The sequence below is a fragment of the Pagrus major genome, chromosome 5, assembly GCF_040436345.1.
Source record: "Pagrus major chromosome 5, Pma_NU_1.0".
In the NCBI taxonomy this organism is placed as follows: Eukaryota; Metazoa; Chordata; class Actinopteri; order Spariformes; family Sparidae; genus Pagrus; species Pagrus major.
Window position 1 is genome coordinate 2,536,883 of NC_133219.1, and position 20,751 is coordinate 2,557,633.

Consider the following 20,751-nt stretch of genomic DNA (forward strand, 5'->3'; position numbering starts at 1 on the left):
GTTATGCAATCATACCGCTATTGCCTGTTGACACTTTTACACTAGTCCAAACTATCAAACTCGCCCAGCTATGCTCGGCACAGCTTGCAGAAATTAAAGCTTTAACTCCAGCATGTAAACTGGCAGAAGGTAAGCATCTAAATGTGTACACAGACTCACAGTAGGCGTACTCAGTCTACCATGTACACAACAATATCTGGAAACAAAGAGGTTTTCTTAGAGAGGATGGCACACCTGTGACACATAGGGAAGCCATCACAGCACTGTTGGATAGTGATGTGCGAGTCATGAACGAAACGTTCAAAACTCAAGATTCTTTTTACTAACTCGGGAGTTACAAGTCATTGTCTGCATTAACTCGTTCACTGACTCACCGCTGCTCCCGCCAGCTAACTGCAAAGAGAAGACATGCCGCACAACTGTTATTCTAACTGCAATTGCGTGAATGTATCAAGCTAATTGCTGTATTAGCTCCGTGGCTGAAGCATCGGCTCTGGTCATTATTTTAACTCAACTCCCGTCTCCTCTCCTTTCTGCCCCGAGCTGAGCTGTATCACAGGCTGATACAGAAAAAAGAACGATTGACTGACCCAGTAGCTCCAGCTCACAGCTAACTCGCTCTCCCTCCTAGCTCGTAGAGCCCCTCCCTTACCCGTGAAACTCATTGCTCCGCACCGTTCAGGACTCGGTAGCTGCAACTCGTAGCTCACAGCTCACTCGCTCTCCCTCCCAGCTCGTAGAGCCCCTCCCTTACCCAAGAAACTCGTTGCTGCGCACCGTTCAGGACTCAGCATCTCAGACTCGCAGTTCACAGGCAGCTCACAGCTCACTCGCTCTCCCTCCCAGCTCGTAGAGCCCCTCCCTTACCTGAGAAACAAACATTCCGTGGCGCACACTCTGGGTGACTGACTCAAGTGACTCGAAAACCCAATTCACTTTAGTGAGTGACTCATACAAACTCGAGTCAGTAAAAGGAATCGAGGATACCATCACTACTGTTGGAAGCCATTCATCTTCCAACTGCACTAGCTATTATCAAGTGCGCAGCACACCAAAAAGTAAATTACCTAATAGCCAAAGGTAACAATCAAGCAGATGAGGCTGCCAAACAAGCTGCAACCAGCACAGGTATACGACCGCTGCTGGTAGCTGAAGACTGTGAACCTCTCACCACTTTAGCGTCTTTAATAACAGCCCAGGACAAAGCAGGCATATATGTGTTGTGGAACTTCGGCTCGCTTGACCATTCAGGAGAGATGAAGAAGACACTGATGACTTACGTTGAAATAGTTTATAAAACAAGATCTTGGAGGACAAGAAATAACAGCACGGCTGTCTGCACAGAGTTATGCCATGATAATCCTAACAAATCTTCCCAAATGCTCAAATTATATCTACAGCTTCAGGAAGCATCCCTCCCATACATGGTTATCTGTTTAACAACATAGCAAGGGAGGTAAATGCAGAGTTTTCCCACCTCTAGCCAGAGGAGTAGGAGGTAAATAGGTCACAGACACTAAGTCTGCTAACATAGATTGATCAAAAGCCTCCTTACGAGTTTTACGCAGTCAGCTTTGCCTTGGTTTGTCAGACATCTGTTCTGTAGACATATCTACAGTAGTTTTGAATAACTAGGTTGCAGAGACCATGAGATATGACCTCATAGAGCAGTCTTCACTATCCTTATCCAGACTTTAACGTCTGTACAGGATACGTATGACCTCCTATTGTATGAGGACAGAATGACGTGGGAGAATTATAAAAGAGGTGCTATTAAAATCACTCAGGATGGACCACAGAAGTGCTCATGACTGCCTACTGCGCTATTGAAACTTGCTATTTGTGATGCAATGGCTCCCACCACTGCGCAAGGGGGGAGGTGATAAGATGACTTCAAGCTGTCTGGTAGGCACCATTTTTGGCAGGTACAGTAGACAGAACATTAGCAGAATGTGATGTTTGTGCACTAACACACCTAACACAGCATGAAATGATAATAGGGAGACCAATGCCTGTCCCCTATTTAAGAGGTCCTTATGACGGACTATCGCTTGAACAGTGTGAACGAGAACTAACAAATTACCTACAACACCAAACGCAAATACACAAAGTTATATTCCAACAGGTAAAAGGTGCAACAAAGGACAGAGACGCAGACATCCCAGACGCACAGCAGAGAATCGAACCAGGGGACTGGGTCTACGTAAAGGTGTTCAAACAAAAGTGGGACATGACACATCACCTCCATAATAAAATATTTAATCTCTGCAAATACACGAACCGGACCTCAACACAGTGAGGTGAGGCACCTCATATAAAAAAAAATACATGTTACTTTATAGAACTGATATAGTACCATATTCTAGGTAGGAAGTCAAGCTCCAGTTGATCTATGTTCACACCTGTTGGGTAATGAGGGAAAAGGAGTTGGAATACCACTATAATTGCCACTATAACCTGTACCTGTATAGGTGAGTACAGGATAGAGGATTAAAGGATGGATAGTGAAATTATAGTGAATTATATCGGGATATACAATTGATAATTAGTTGATGTAATTACTCTACACATTGTGTGCTACATATACCTCATGATACATGAGGAGGTTAGTTTCCACCTGGGAGAAGCTTTTATAGCAGAGCAGAGAGTGTTGTCTGCTGCCACCAAATTGTCAGAGTGATGCAGTTCAAAGTTCACTGCCTTTAATGGGTCGGAGAAGAAGTGATTGGACTGGTGATGATTGAAGTAAGGACCATCTCACCTCATACTCCAACACTGTTTTCAAACTACATCACAGGAGCACCGCTTACTTCTGCTGGAATAACCAAAACCATGTGAATATACCATAGAATATATTGACCTTTGACCATAAGCAACCAATTACTATTCACTGAATGCCTTTAGGAAAATGCTGTTTCCAATATGTCATGTAAATTAAGTAGACACAAACAAATGTGTGTAATTTCATGCAAGAAGATCATTTACTTAAGACAATTAATGTGTGGACAGGCGTACTATTCCATCATAAGGACACAGAATGTACAATACTTTTAACATTTAATTGGGACGTTTATTCAGTACTTTCTGTCCTACCCATCTCATTTAAAAATAAAAAAGACAACATGTACTTATAAAAACAAAATACTCATAAATACAAACGCAGTAAAAGCACCAAATGAACAGTAGACGCAGCACCTTACTGTACATTAAAGAAAGACATGAATTCAGAGGGATACAGCAGGTCATAATGTGAAAGCCAGATGGCATTCCTGAATGAAATGTTGTGATAATGTTCTTGTAATTTTTTAAATGTCAGCAAACAAGAACTTCACAATATATAGCTTGGAAATCCATGTGACCATGACATATTAGGCTCATTTGAGATCAGCCAGTCCTGCGCAGATCGCAGCACAATGCATGTCGGTTAGATTTATGTCTGACTTGATCCTGAACTTGCTCTGACGTCATGTACACGTGGGTAATCTCACGGGTTCGAGGCGGCTGCAGTTTCTGGAGCCAGGCGCTCTCCACCAACTGCAAATGCCTGATCTAACAGCTGATTGGCTTAGATGTTGACCCAACTTTATGATGTTTTAGAGAAACTTTTTATTTTAGCTGAAATGGAGAGATTTTGATCTTTGAAGGTTTATTCTGTTAACAGAAGACATGCTGTGTGGCAGGTGTGGAGACTAAATAGCCCACATTCATATTATAAACAGCACACAATAAATAATTGTTGTCTATATAAACATTTGACTAATTTAAATCGGCCTGTAATATATTTCATAACAAAAACTTGTGTTTCTGACAGCAGCAAACTGATATGAAGCTGGTTTACGTGAGAACTGATGTAAAATGGAGGTTGATTCATGAACAGAAATCACAGATGGCCTGTGTAGAGTTTTAATAGTCTGTGGTGTCATAATGAACAACAACTGAAAACTGTACAGACTGATCAATGTGTCTGATAACATCAGGAATCAGGTTTGGTACACAGGAGATCGGTCAGTGGAGCAAACATAGACAAAAGGATGAGGCAGAGGCAAAAAGTCAGGATCAAAAACATGGTCAAACACTAGAAAGGCTATCACTAGGAGAAATGCTGGAACGCTTGCTATGGGGAGACAAAGACGAACTGGCGAAGAAGACAAGGAGCACGCAGACTATATACACAAGAAGGAGGGGATAACAAGGCACAGGTGTAACACATCAGAGAGGGGCGGGAAAACACATAGGGGCATAGGAAGGGATCTGAAACGAGAGAAGACTTAGGCTGTGTCTCAATTCAGGGGCTGCAGCCTTCAAGGACGCAGCCTTTGCAGCTCACGAAGGCCGGGTCCTTCGGAGAGACCTTGAAGGCCGCGTCCACCGTTGTTAAATGGGACGGTCTAGCCTTCGGAGTATTTCCTGGTTGGCCACCAGATGTTCCTGCCCTTACCCTTACATCACGATTATGAATGAAGAGATGCATTAAAGTCTATTTTGGTTCAAATCTATCAAACGTGTACATTTATTTGTGTGTGTACAAAAATTAACGACAAAATCTAAATTGAATTATCAACATTACAAAATAAACATTAACCCATTGGTGAATAACAACTATGTTTACCATAGCATTACCAGCGTCATGTATTTTAACTGAAAGTTAAAATTTGGAGGTTTTATAGTCTCTTGAAGTTTAACATATCTGGCGTTGGATGTTCAAATGAGTAAAAACCGAGTATAAACCCATTACTTAAATTTGAATGTCATGTCTGCGCCACTTGATGTCGCCATTTTCTCTTGCTTCCTCTTCTGTTTCGGGACTGAGCAGCAGTGCGCAAAGGATCTTGGGATATGTGAGGCCGCGAAGGATAGTTGCAGTGCGTCCTCCGAAAAGAGGGAAGGGCAGACTGCATTTGTGGGCTGCATTTGGAGGAGCCTTCCAATTGGGACAGCCTTCGCGCGGCGTTGTGACGTAATTGGCCTTCAAATGCGCCCTTCGTGGGCTGCAGCCCCTGAATTGGGACACAGCCTTAGACACCGATTTAACACAGGAAACAGAACTAAAAGACAAGTAAAAACAAAAGCATGGCCTGAAGACAGACGAGAAATGACAGTTAGAGGATATTCTCACTAAAAAATGGTTGTTTGTCGACTTTAAAAGGTTTTAAACACTTCCAAAGCACCAGCGGTTCATATCCCATATAAATGGTGCCACTTATGAACAGCTGAAGCTGAAAACATCTGGCATATTATCTCTTTAAAAAGCTTTGTACACGTGCAACTGGTACACAGCAACATTAGCATTTATTTGTTCTCATTATGAATGTAAATCCAAGATTCACTCTTCTTTTAAACCCTTGTTTGGTCTTCTAAGAGAAATATCTGACTCCACTATGTTGACCAGTTAGTCGCTTGCTTTATCTTTATGCTGTTCAGTGATGGACCAGAAGTGTTGAGTGGGTTTATTAGCTGTCCGCTGCTGCCATAATTTTCTTCACAATACACAGTCATCTGATCCATTGGCAATATAGAATATTTTGATCAGTGCATTTGTCATATTCAATTCAAAACATGTTTTCACAAATGAGGCTCTAATCAAACAAATCATCTAACTTTTAAAGTCACTGTTGAAAGTTAAATGAAACCACCACAAAGTGAGGAGTGATGGATATTGTTTAACAACTGGAATATATCTGCCACATTAACTGACAAAGATCTGTGTTCTCCTGCTGTAGGGAGGCCATTTTTACTCTGCACAGTCACAGCTTCTCAGGCCTCTGTCCAGAAACTCCTCATCTTTGAATGAGTTCTCCTCCAGGTAATCCAAGCTCATTTCAATGGAAGCAAATAGAAGCAGTTTTCTGCTCCTGAGCAGCTTTTGGAAGGACCACCCACCAAATGAGCCCCAGTTCATAAATGGAGCTCTGCATGAACAGTGCTAAACCTTTTTGATATACATTTTGAGGCCTGCTGAGTTCTGAAACTTTTCTGACCCAAATATTACACTTTCACTATCGCCCTTTTCAAACCAAGTACATCAAAACACTTTGGAGTCATCACAAAGAGACTCTTGATTAATGTTGGTCCTTAATTACACTTCAGAAACAAAGCTCTAAGAAGTTACTAATAATACAATTACATATACAGTACTTTCATACCGGATGAAACAGAAAGTTAATTGCCATAATGCTATGTAGCCATTTTAAATCAATCATCATTATTCTTATTGTTCTAAATAATAAAATTAAATCTAATATGAGGACCATTTTGCCAGACAAGGACAGTAATTATGTACTGGCTCTTACAAAAGCAAAAATGTATTTAGATTTATACTTAGCCTTTTTTGAATGGAATGCTTAATGTCATGATGGCGTGGTCAGCTACAAGGTCTTTGACTTAATTTTACTCAAAATTAAAACAGTACAAAGACAATATGTTTTATGTTTGACCTCATCAGCTTCATTGATTTTTGTAAATATCTGCTTATTGTGAACTTGAAGGCAGGAATACGTTTCCAACAAGTTGTGACAGCAACAACAATGAACAAGGAAAGGTGTGGAACGCTCGTTTGGAACATCCCACAGGTAAACAGGTTCATTGGTAACAGCTGATAGGATCATGATTGGGTATGAAAAGGGGCATCCTCGAAAAGGCTCAGTCGTTCACCTTTTAGCAGGGATGGGGCGGATTTCAACACTTTGTCAAACACATGATTATGTAAAGGAGATCACTACATGGGCTCAGGAACACTTTGTAAAACTGCTGTCAGTAAATACAGTTCATTTGAAAATGACCTCATTATTTTTTATTTGCACAGCACCCTAACCCTAACCCTAACCCCAACTCTTTTGGAATCAGGGTTATGAGTCTTGATTTTTTTGTTTTCTTTTTTATCAAGAATTTACCATGGTAACCATAGTAACAGGTGTATTTTTCAGATGACTCAATCAGAGTAAATGTGTTTCTGGGAAGCAGCTACAGTCACAGGATTGTGGTGGGTGACGGTTGTGGGATGAGTCTGTCTTCCAAAATGTCACAACACCAACTGTCCTCTGAGAGCCACATTCCAACCCTGAACTGACTGCTCTGAACTGACATGAGCGGGAGGATACTTACAAACACCTCGGCTCTGAATCTGACAGATACTATTTCAAAAACCTGCAACAGTATCTTTAACATTTCAGAGTTCTCCATTTTAAAGTCTGCTCTACTCTTATGTGTCTGTTCAACAGATGTTTTATTCATTTGAATTGGACTGCCATCACACACATACACACATGGTTCTTACCGTCCTCTCCTCCATGCTGTGCCCTTGCTTCTGGTTTGCCTCATGGCTGTCTGGCGGTGGGGAGACACTCCGGCCCTGAGGGTCCACCCAGCTGTATACGTGGTTGGTGATGTAGCCTCCAGGAATCCGACCCATAGAGCACACTGACATGGCTAGCTTCTTGCATCCCTTCAGCACCTGTATCAGCAGAGGAAGGTGAAGCTGTGAAAGAGCCACATACAGCACGACTCATGACGACACACAGCAAGGGGCTCTATGTTACAATTTATAGAATTTTACATGTATTTTTTATTGGGCATATTTGAGCAGATTATAAGGTGATGTGAAAAATAAGACCTTCCTCATCTCTCTCTGTTGTCTAAGCCTGTGGACGATGTGTGCATAGTTTAATGCTGCTGGGTTCTGGATTTCTATGTGAAGGACTTGAAGAACATGAAGGACATCCTTTGGACTGTGACGGTCCAAAGGATGTGACTTTATGTTCTTGAGTGCCTCGTCTCAGAGCCTCTCTCTGCTATGCTAACAGAGAGCAACAGTAGCTAACGTTGGCTTAGAAATGGAGTCCAGCAGCATGAACTATTGACAGGCTGCCATCACAACACACAAGTTCCACAGAGAACCTTTAAGGCCAGAACCAATAAATATAGTCTTTTATGGCATTGTACACATGGATATAAATAATCGCTCTCTGTATGCTGGAAGTTCTTGACATTTTAGTTGCCAAAAATGCAGAGAACATTTAAATTTCATAGATCTGGTCAAGAAATGTTTCCCCCTTTGGAAACATTTTCAGCTGTTTTAATAATTAAGTGTGAATATTTAAGCTTTTTGTTCTTTACCTGTCATTCTATTTCGATTTCTTCTAAATTCAACATAAGTCATGTTTTGCCCATAAATGATCTGCAAAAGAAGGATACAGGCTTAAGTATGTCCTTAAAGAGCAACTTAACAGCCATGTTGTTTCTGTTGACCTCGAGTGGTTTAACATCTCCCTTTCTGCAGTGACGAACAAGTGTACACCTGGACGTGTCAGTACACTGACTGACATTATTACGCTATTGTCCTAAATCCCTCCCATTTTTGCTCTGTGGTCCAATAAGAGTCGATCAATTTTGGTACCTGGATCAACCTCGGTCAACTTTCCTGTTTCCTGTTAAACATATACAGTATGTGCTATGTGTAGGGCTCATCTATGTTGAAAAAAGTTAAATACCTGTACCTGTACCTTGATACACTGACCATGTGGACAGCTTTTTGTTCAGTCTGTCCCTAAAACTGGAGACAAATTTTGTGTTTTCAAATGTAAAAAGTGGATGAGACTGTGTGGTCGTCCTCACCATCAGCTGAACATCATCACCATCACCAAAGACACATATGTTTTCTCAAAAGTAACATTACCAAGTAAATTAACAGAATATAGATGCCACAATCTTCATGGACACATCACATTATATATGGTCACATCTTAGTTTAGCTAATGTAAGCAAAACACTACCTAACTAGCTAACTTACAGTACATCAAGGGGAGCTGGACTAATGTAAGTGCACCAACATCAGCCAGGTTTGCTTCTTCTTTATTTCTATGGTTGCTGACATATTTTTAAGAATTTTAGGAATTATCTTTAGCGAAAAAATATCAAGGCTTCTCATCTCTTCTCTTGGCCTTTTCCATTCATGTCAATAAAGACTGAATGAACCTGAGCCTAGTAGGAATTGTGGCAGAGCACTGACAGGTGGAAAAAATGAATTCTTCAAAACCTCAAATTATATTCAGTGACAATGTTTTTAAAATTCTTTCTTCCTACAATGACTGTGCATTAAGATTACAGTTAAAAGACAGAAACATGAACTGTTGAAGCTCACTCATGAAAGTCTGATGATGAACGCCCCTCCACTTTCCTGGGAGATGGTTGACTTTGATGGGCTATGGTTGAACTGAAAGAGAGCCTACACCTGTTTTACTGCTGGTCTTTTTCTGAAGACTTCTGCTGTTTCCAACCACAATGCATGGTGGGGCTTTTACTTGGACTTACTGCTGATGTGGACTCCAGGGCAAGCTCCATTTTACTTTCTTTGTTTTTATTATGTCTTTTCACACCCACACATATGCTTTATGTTAGAGAGTGACTGTGACCTTGACACTAATAAAGAGCTGATAACTGGTCATTCTGGTGAGGCTGGATAACATCCAGTCCAAACTTATTAAAATTATCCCCTGCTCTTTCATAGTTTGAGTTTGTGGTTCTGTTATTTCCTGTTTTATTTTGAAGATCTGTGTCATGTTTTCCTTTTCATTTCCTCCCTTTGTGTGATTTCCTTTTTTTGTGTTCACCTGTGTCCTGATAGTTAATCAGCCCTTGTCTGTGTGCTCCCTGCTGTCTCGGTCAGTTTGTCTGTTTTGTTCTGAAACTGTTCCTGTGTCTTCGTGTCCCTGCTCCCATGGTTTATTTCTGGTTTTTATTCCTTGTGTTTTTCCTGGTTTGGGCTTTGCCTTTTGATTTTGGCTTTGCTTTTCTTGGTTTGAACTTTGTTTTGCTTTTTGTGTTTCATCTTTGTATTTTGTATTTTTTCAGTTCTTGGTTTTACAGCTTTCGTTATTTAAAGCTTGCTCTTGTTCAGTTCTTGTCTGGCCGCGTCTTGCATTTGGGTCCCATTCAGTGTACCGTGACATGTTCTGCAATGTGGGTGCATGTAATCCCAGTGTGGTTAAGTTAGGCAAAGAAAACAGTTTTGGGAAATAAACCTGGTTGCCACTGAACATTATCTTTGGACGTAAATGCTGAAGTGCAGAATCTTCCAATATGAATGTTATTTTAAGGATAGTGGACTGGTCTACGCTAGCACACAAACAATATCTGCACCAACATCCCTTTGCCTCTTTCCCGCTGTTTTGACTGTTGTTCTTGTTTGATAGAGGATTATTTTACTGAATAGTGACTGTGAGAACAATGCCCTCCAGTCTCTTAGTGCACAGACATTGTTTTGAACCTTTGCCTGGTGTTGAATCACCGGAACCTTTCATTGTTTGTCCTTGAGTGATTTCATACTTTCAGCTCTGCTATTTAAACCACCAAAGCTCCCTCGCCTTGTGCATATGCTGTCACATCATTTAGTTGTTTTGTGAGAGAGGGACAGAATTAGCGGAGGCTTTGAGGCCATGGCGCTGACTATCACTGTGACTCACACAGACGACAGCCGAGACACAGCAAAGACACCAGGAAACAAAGAGAAAGAGAGTTGGAGTCGGGTCATAGATGTAATTTAAGAGATGTAAAGAGATTCCCCTCCAGTGCTTATTTCTTCAGTGAAAGCTACAATAAAATAGAATTGGTGGCCTTTTCTCACAGCAAGAATGAGGCTAAAATTATGAGGATATTTTCATTAACATAAAAGCCAAACAATAGGTTGAAGATGGACAAATGGACATTTTAATTAATTACTGTTATAAATTAATAAACCTTCCTTCGATGTTGAGTCTCTGATCGTAATGTAAGCCAACGAGAGCTACTTTTATCTACTGACATAAATATTTTGAGAAAGCATCTCAGGATTTATCAGGACAGCTTCTTCACTGTAAAACACACTATTTTACTGTATGAATCTGGACTGTGTGTGTGACCTATTGATATGTAGAAGAGCACAGAGCTTTAATTAATATTAAATACATGTCAGTTGTGAGAGAAATTCTCAAATGTCCCTTATTATTTTTATATGTTGTTCTATGAAACTTAATATACTGTAGATACAACATTATTATTTATGTAAAGTGAAATCTTGTGTCTGTTGGCTTCAGACATGAGCTCTGTCTTATAATAATCATCTGGTTGCATAGTATGAATGGATGTATTCATGTAAAGAGTATATGGTATAGTGTGCTGTGAAAACTAACATAACAGGAACTCAGTTAAGGAGTTCATCCTGAAGGGGGTTTGTGAAGCCTCTTCTGTGTATATGTGTTCTGAGAATGGGTTGATGTGTGACGCACAACATAGGTTGATATATGACACACAACAATGGTTAAGGTGTATAGGAAGTTTTATGTTTATCCTGAGGTGATGTGTAGATGCTGGGAATGTTGTTTTGAGTGAGCTCACATGTAATCTTTTAACTGATATAATGAGTATTGTTTTTCTGCTAGTATAAAGAACTGAAAAGAGACTGCCTCTCTTCAGTCATCATCTATGCTCTGCTGATGTGTGACTCTTGCTTGCAAGTAATAAAGAACTTCTAGAAAAGAAATATTGTGTCAAACTTGGTGTTTTGATCAACTCTCATCTGCACTTGACAAGTGACTGATTTTCAGTTGCCACGACACAGTGTAAGGGTGGAATAAAAAATCTATTTACAAATGTCAAAAATGTATTTTATTTAAAGACTGGATAATCACCTTTGCAAGATGAACATTAAGCAGGCCACATGCTTGTGATGACATCTTATGCCATCATGCGACATCATGACGTAATGTTAACGGAGCAGAGCAGCAGTCAGCAGTAAGAAACAAGACCAGCTGACAACCACTAACAAGCAAACAAACACACTCTGCAGCATTCAACACCTTCAACAAACTCTGTGGTGAAGAAAATAACTCTGCTCAAAAACTCTGCTTCTGTTCAGCATCTTGTCCAAGGAACCCTGAAGCTAACAGTGCAGCAGAGAGGCTTTTTTCACTGCTGGAGCACAACTGCTTATTTTGTTATCCACATACACACATGCATGCTTTCAAATTAATTAATTAACTAATTATTGCTGTTAACTTTTTAAAATTTAAAGTATATTTTTCATATGCAGTCAAGCAGAGTTGTTGATGGGACAGATGATTGTGAAACAGCGGGGCAGAGGGTCAAGCAGCCGAGAATCACATCCCCTTCCCCCAGGAAGACGAGTGCCACTATTTAATATGCACCAGGTCCTGGCGCACCTGGCTCTTAAAGGGAATGGGAACAAGAGTGGAAGCAAAACTTTGTTTTGCTTTTTGTGTTTCATCTTTGTATTTTGTATTTTTTCAGTTCTTGGTTTTACAGCTTTCGTTATTTAAAGCTTGCTCTTGTTCAGTTCTTGTCTGGCCGCGTCTTCCATTTGGGTCCCATTCAGTGTACCGTGACATGTTCTGCAATGTGGGTGCATATAATCCCAGTGTGGTTAAGTTAGGCAAAGAAAACAGTTTGGGAAATAAACCATGGTGATGTATGGTTATGGTTAGGCAACTGAAACACTTGGTTAATCTTCAGGAGAGATCAGGGTTACAGCATGACAGTCAGACACGCCACATGCCCATCCACCACTGGTTGCCACTGAACATTATCTTTGGACGTAAATGCTGAAGTGCAGAATCTTCCAATATGAATGTTATTTTAAGGATAGTGGACTGGTCCACACTAGCACACAAACAATATCTGCACCAACATCCCTTTGCCTCTTTCCCGCTGTTTTGACTGTTGTTCTTGTTTGATAGAGGATTATTTTACCGAATAGTGACTGTGAGAACAATGCCCTCCAGTCTCTTAGTGCACAGATATTGTTTTGAACCTTTGCCTGGTTTTGAATCACCGGAACCTTTCATTGTTTGTCCTTCAGTGATTTCATACTTTCAGCTCTGCTGAAAGGACCCAGAGATGCTTGGAAGCATGTGGGCAGTTATAGTAACGTTGTTTGAGATGAAGGCGGCATAAATGATCCTTTTGCACAGAACCATCTGGGAAGTCGTCCTGGGGAACTGTTTGGAGAAGGGCAGACACTTTCAAAAAGTACTTTTCAGATGATTGAACAAACAATCTGTCTATCACAGTCGATGATGGGCTAAGTTCAGCCAATCAGATCAACAGTAGGAGAGCACTACCACCATTGGAGCCCATTGTTAAATCAGGCTTCATTGCCATTCCTTGCCCTTCTTCCAATGAAGAAATACTCTCTGATGCTATAGCAGCAGCTACACTAACCTCTTGAGGAGCCACCATTGTTGTTCTTAAATGAACAGTCGCTTCTCTCCTGGTTGTCACACCTAAACCACAGCCTTAGCTGCCTGTACTTCCTCATGGGATGCTGAATGGTCTGAACAAATGTGGTTCGGCCACAAGCGCATAACTTGCAGCCTGGCAGGATCGTTTGTGTGATCCTGTGATCTCAAATCCAGCTGCCTGGCAAGGTAACTGTTATGCAGCAATAATGTGTGAAAGCTCATTTTACCAAGCAGGGTTGGGAATGACAGCTGGAGTTATTCAGGGGAGTGAAGTGTCTTTAATAATTAGTTTTTTATTTTTAAGACTATACTAAAATTAATAATAACTAAATGACCAAAAAAATTACTTTAACTACTTCATAAAAATACTAAAATTAATCAAAATCAGGTTTCTGATTAAACAGTACTCCCATCAGGATGGGGGGATTTCATTATTAATAGAGGATGTTTTCATTGCCTTTTTGTTTTCCTTTTTTCTTTTAAACCTGTCTAATCCAATGGTTACACATCATATATACTTTTCATTGTCTCCCACATGTTTCTGAACAATGTAGGAAGGAAGGAAGGAAGAAAACTTTATTTATCCCCAAAGGGCAATTCAGTTTCTACAGTGGTTGACACCGTCATAAAAAACATTCATACGACATAAATCATACATACATAGACATATTATAATAAATAAAACAGAACACTATTTCATTGCCCAAATTCCCGGCTCAGTTCTCTGCATTTAGCAGCCGAATAGATGAAGGAACAAATGACTTGGAATACCGACAGGTCTTCCCTGCTTATATCGCCATCCTGATGGCATCAACGCAAATTGTTTTTGAAGAGCGTGTTCCTGATTAATGATGCCTTTTGCCTTTTTACGGACACATCTCTCCCAGAGAGAGTTTAGATCTGTCATTTGTGTACCTATAATTTTAGAGCAGACATTTACAATTTTATTTAGACAGTTCCTGTCCTTCACTGCCAGGCTGTTAAACCAGCAGATGAAGGAAAAAGTAGGGAGGCTCTCAATGTAGGACAGATACACAGAACACAGAATGGGTATTGAGACGCCAAAGGAGCTGATCCTCCGCAACAAGTGGATTCTCTGTTGGGACCGTCTGACTTCTGACTCAGTATTGTAGTCAAACTTAAGCTGAGAATCAAACACGGTACCCAGGTATTTATAAGAGTTCACAATCTCAACATCCTCATCATGAATCCTACTGACTGTGGTGTTTGCCTTGTTTTTCCTAAAATCTATGACGAGTTGCTTCGTTTTAGAGACGTTTAGGTCCAGGAAGCTATCGTCACACCACTTGACAAAGTCAGGGAGTGCCCGTCCATGGTCTGACTCTGTGCCCTGAAGGAGTGAGAGCAAAGCTGTGTCGTCTGAAAATTTAACAAAGTAACTGTCCTCTTTAAGAGACCTACAGCTATCGGTGTATAAAATAAAAAGCAATGGAGAAAGAACACACCCTTGTGGAGAACCTGTGTTCGAAACCAGGGTTTTAGACAAGACACCATTGACTAAAACCTGCTGTGTCCTGTCCGTTAAGAAGTTTAAAGCAAAGGTTTTCACAAAGGTTTGAATCTATTTTTAGTCAGTGTGATATTTATCTAAAAACAAGCACTGAAGCTTCGGCCCATCCTCATCGATGAACACATTCAGCAGTTTCTGAGACATGAAAGCTGCTTACTTTATGCCATTGTCCTGTCCCCATTTCTTTCTTGTCCCTTTTGCTTCTGTTAATTCCTGCTCTTCCATGACACTCTGGTCCACAGGAGCCTACAATGAGTGATCATGTTAGGGCATAGTAACTTGCTGAGGCACACTTCAATATGAAACACTGCTGCTGTAGCAGGGTCAGAGTTGAGATGGTTCTGCTGCAGGATGGTCCCTATAGACATTAGGGCAACGTGCCACCCTGTTTTTAGATTTTCTTTCTTATTCTCTGCAACTGTCTGCCGTAGGGGTTTCATTGTCCCAGAAACCAAGAAAATAATTTTGGACAACTCGCATAATAAAGGCCAGAATTAAAAAGAGTCTGGAGACTGCAACTGTCATTTAGTGTTTCATGTGATTTATGATGTCTCTCTGATCACTGCTTTGACTAATCACTGTCACAATGTCAGAGATGGGCTTTAGCACTGCCCTGTTCACTGATCCTGAAAGCCAGATGAGACTTCAAACCACAACGCGTCTTTCCAGCAACCCTGACACATCAATATCATGTCCATATACAGAGCCCAAGTGAAACTGAACTTCTGGGTTCTGTTACACAGGTGAGAAAGATCATATTGACCCTTGTAATAACACAAATTACTATGACATGTAGAGTGGTTCGCTCCATTTGTTGTACTACTCATGTAATATTTCTATTTTAACCAGCCAAACCATTTCCCACAATCTCAAGACCATCATGGGTGAACATCACCAGTTTGACAGACTGAGGTCTGGTCAACATGATGCCAGGAGCCTGAAGGGGATCAGATTATGCTTACTAAGCTTACAACTCAGATTAAAAAACATTGAGATGCTGTGTAAAACATAAAACAGAATGTTATCATTTGCTAATCTTTTTTGACATATATTCAATTTAAAACAGTACACAGACAAAATACTTAATGTTTGACCTCTTCAACTTCATAGTTTTTTTGTAAATACATGTTCATTCTGAATTTGACACCAGCAACACTCAATAAAAGTGTTAGTAAATACAGTTCTTTGCAACTGGTTGCATTATGTTTTAATTAAGTTTCCACAGAGTTCCAACTGTTTGGGTTTTTTTCCACATGTGACTATACAATAGAAGAAACTGTTGTCCGTCATCATGTTCACTGTTAGGGTCCATGTTGACAGTTTTTTTTTTTTGGGCAGAAAAGTGCTGGCTGTGCGCTCAGGAGCGCTGAGATTTACTCAACAATATCTTGACAACTGCCGCTGTATGGTCAACACCGCCCTTATGTTGTTTACTATCCGTTTGTTTTTTTATTTGACATCGGGACATCAGAGGAGGATGTGGGTGCCTGACATGATCCATAGGAGACAAGAATATGGTGAATATTAATGGATAGACCAGGAAAAAGAGAGCTTTCAACTCAAAGCACTTGGAGTGCTGCATCTTTTCCCTGGGCAGACGCTGGTACTGTGAAAAAAATGCCATGTGGACTGGGGCCCTTAGCGTCACTTCTTGAAGCGCCCCACTGAGCTGAATCTCAGGAATGGGTCAACTACACTTCCCAGAGTGCACCAGCAGCAGCAAACTGGCTGCTGGTTACTTGATCAGTCATTGTGACTGATTTGGAGCACCTGTGATGACATGGAGGATCTCAGTCATTCAGAGAAACAAACTTCAGAGAGAAGAAGCGCCAAGTTCACTCAAAGGTTCAGTCTAAAGACGCCAATGGTTGGTGAAATGTTTTATTTACTTTCATGGTGTTTGAAATGCTGCTCAATATGTTCAAGTTTATGTTAACTGCATGTAGATTGGTTAAGGAACACATTGCAGCAGTGACTTCATTGATTTTGTGGTAAATGAGTTTGTGCTAAAACAATATATCATTTTGAGTTTGGAAAATTAGTGTAAGATACAAAAGGATAATACAAAGTTAAAAATTTTAAAATTCTGTTAAATGTTAAAACTTTACTAAAAATTTGGGAAATTCATTTAAAATGCTTAATTGAATATTTAAGTTCATTTGAAATGTCTAGTTAAATGTTTGGATTCATTTAAAATGTTTAATTAAATGTTTGAATTCATTTAAAATGTTTGAATTCATTTAAAATATTTAATTGTTTGAATTAATCTAAAATTCATTAAAAATGTTTAATTAAAATGTTAACTTTTGTTTCTCTGTCTTTAAAGGTTTACAACCTAATTAACTGAAAAGACCAATCAACTGACAAAGCCAAAAGGAAAATAAAAGATTGAGTCAGAAATTTGAGTTGTCCCTGTGTCCTTTGGAAATTGAACTGGAGGAGGACTTGACAGTGTAGCAGTATAAAGAGTGAGAAAAGTCTAAGTCAGGGGGAGGTCAGGGTGGTTGGATGGGTCATACACTGGACTATACCTCTGGAGACCGGGCTTCATGTCCCTGCAACGTAAGATTTGCGAGTGACGTAGTATCATCTTTTCCTAAACCTAACCAAGTTGGACTGTTTGACAACATTAATAACAGTCCAAAAGTTATGTCATGTGAACTTTTTGTAAGCAGGCTCTATTCTTACTTGCATATTTAATATTGCCAACTTAACTGCACTTGACCAAAACTGAAGCTAGAGGGGTAGGTAGAGAGTCATGGTTTGAAAGCCACTGACCGAGCCGCTGTATTTGACAAGATGGGACTGAGAACATAGTGCTTAATGACAAACCCACAGAGAATTATCACCGGACTCTGCAGTTTTCCTCATTACCTTTAAGCGTTTAGCATCTTTTTGCTTGTTGTGTTGGTATAACAGCCACTTCACTGCTTTAGTTCAGTGTTGGTGCTCTCATCAACCTTGTTTCCAGCAGCAGGCACTGTAAAAGCTCTGATAAAACTACTACATACTATCTGTCCAGCACCAAACAGCAGGCACACAAAGTTTGCAAATGTATTATTAAGATTTGTTTATCAGGAGATGGTGGAGACCAAAACAGAACTAAAAGGGGAGTAAAGATTGGACTTACAGTACATTCATCAGATGGACACAAACAAAACTCCCAAATGAATCCTTCAGTTGCTTTGTGACTACTGGAAATGTGAATAGGCAGGCCTGCTAACACATTCATCATGTGTGTCCCCGGACGCGTCCTCAGGGCCTGTGCTGTGCAGCTGACTGAGGTCTGGACTGACGTTCAACCTGTCACTAGCCCAAGCAGCATGCTTCAAAACTACCTCTGTCGTGCCAGTGCCAAAACACTCCACTGCAGTGAGCCTTAATGACTTCCGCCCAGTTGCACTCACCCCCATCATCACAAAGTGCTTTGAGAGGCTGGTCCTGGCTCACCTCAAAACCAGTTTACAACACACACTGGACCCTTCCAATTCGCCTACCACCAGAACAGGAGTACCGAAGATGCCATCTCCATGACGCTTCACTCCACCCTCTCCCACCTTGACAACTGTAACACCTTTGTGAGAATGCTGTTCATCGACTTCAGTTCAGCATTAAACACCATCATCCCCTCCAAACTGATCACTAAACTCTGTGGCATGGGCATCAATACCTCCCTCTGCAACTGGATTCTGGACTTCCTAACCAACAGACCACAGTCTGTTAGGTTAGATAACCACACCTCCTCAACCCTCACCCTGAGCACTGGCGTTCCACAAGGATGCGTGCTGAGCCCCCTCCTTTACTCCCTCTTCACCTACGACTGCACACCTGCACATGGTTCAAACACCATTGTTAAGTTTGCAGACGACACAACGGTGATTGGTCTCATCAGCAACAACAATGAGTCGGCCTACAGGGAGGAGGTCCAGCACCTAACAATGTGGTGCGCAAACAACAACTTGGCTCTCAACACCAAGAAGACCAAAGAGCTCATTGTGGACTACAGAAAGTCAAATGATGGCACCCACACCCCCATCTGTATCAACGGGACGGAGGTTGGGCGTGTCACCAGCTTCAAGTTTCTGGGTGTCCACATCTCCGAGGACTTCTCTTGGACCCTCAACACCTCCACCCTGATCAAGAAGGCTCACCAGCGTCTCTTCTTCCTGAGGAGACTAAAGAAGGTCCATCTGTCTCCTCAGATTCTGGTGAACTTCTACAGCTGTGCCATCGAGAGCATCCTTACCAACTTTGTCACAGTTTGGTATGGCAACTGCTCTGTCTCTGACCGGAAAGCACTGCAGAGGGTGGTAAAAACTGCCCAACACATCACCGGTTCCTCACTCCCCTCCATCAAGACTTTCCAGAGCAAGCGATGTCTGCGAAAGGCGCGCAGCATCGTCAAGGACTGTTCTCACCCCAACCACAGACTGTTCACCCTCCTCCCCTCCGGGAGGCGCTACAGGTCTCTCCACACCTGGACCAGTAGGTTCAGGGGAAGCTTTTTCCCTGCGTCTGTCACCCTACTGAACTCCACACCCCGGTGACAACCAATCGACCGACCAACTGCACCCCACCCCCACACACTCCTTCCCCCAGTGACTGACCCCCCCACCCCACTACTACACTACTCTTGACTATTTTACACTTCATCTTCACCCCCCATTTAGTACTGCTAATTACACTTATATACTGTACAAACTGTATCTTCCTTTAGTACTGCCAATAATATTTATATACTATACATACTGTACCTAGACCAACTACACTCTATTTATATACTGTACACACTGTAATATCTGTCTTTGCTGCACTATTTATACTGTACATACTTTGCACTTTACTGCTTTTTGCACTTCTGGTTAGACGCTAACTGCATTTCATTGCCTCTGTACAAGAAAATCCCTATCTGTCTGTCTGTCTGTGTCTGGCTATCTGTTTGTGTGTTACTCATAGATCTTGGGAACCGTTCATCTGATCTACTTCACACTTGGCAGGTTTGTTGCTGATGACCGGAGGAAGTGCAGTGTGGGATTTGGTGGAATTTGGACATGCAACACATTTAATATTAATACATTTTAAATAAATGGCAAACACCACTCTGTGCAGCAGCGGGGGTGCGGCTTCAGTGCGCTGGCTTCATGGCTCTGCAGACTGAAGCTGGACTCACACACGATTCCTCACATATGATCTCATGGGGAAGCAGACGTAAACAAAATGGAGATTAGCGTAATTCAACAACCCACTGTTGTTAATGCACTGCAGTGAGAAAAAAAACAGAAGCAGAAGGTTAAACAAGTGTGGATGAGAGGGGAGGGGTTGGAATGTTTATCGTTGCTCGGCTGCGCAGTCAGCTGCTCCAGGAGGCCTCTCTCATTGGTTGTTGTGGTCTGATTCAGAAAGTGCTGATGTAATCATCCAGACTTTGAATTGTAAATACAAACAGGTTTGACATTATCAGGGTGGCCCTGATGAGTCTGTGAGCAGTTCAGGAGGCGTCAGACTGGATCTGTGAACCCCTCACATTACCAGATCATCTGTGCTGAACAGCATGTTTTCACAGGCACTGGACTAGTCTTATAAATCCTACCTTACTATAAATTGGCCTCCACATTGCAGAAGATCAGGGAATCAATGAAGAATTATTAACAATATTTTTTCCCTCCCGTTCACCACAATTTCCAATTACTGAGTATTTTATGTGTAAAACCCGTCCTCTGCTCTGCTCGTCACCCTCCCAAAGAATTGGTGATGTGAGGTTTATGGATGGCCATCCCTGTAGTGTTGGTGGATGTTCAGTGTGTGTCTCAGCACTGTGACTGCAATATGTCATTCCAGCGGTGCCACTGCCATAAATCAGCACCTACTGAGATTCTTTATCACTGACAAAAGTAGCAGACGTGCACAAGGACTGTGTGTGCTGAGTCAACGGGTCGAAACGCTCCAGCACACACGTTCCTACTCATGAACACCATGACTGAATGCATTTTT

The 20,751-nt window shown here is 41.3% G+C and overlaps 1 protein-coding gene across 1 annotated transcript in view; it reads right to left on the reverse strand.

The window, feature by feature from the left end:
- The window catches only part of whrnb (whirlin b), a 136,036-nt gene that overhangs the window by 70,862 nt on the left and 44,423 nt on the right, over positions 1–20,751 (reverse strand). Inside the window, exon 2 of the mRNA XM_073465300.1 lies at positions 7,274–7,450. Coding sequence (XP_073321401.1) covers positions 7,274–7,450 — 177 coding nt within the window. The remainder of the gene's footprint in view (positions 1–7,273; positions 7,451–20,751) is intronic.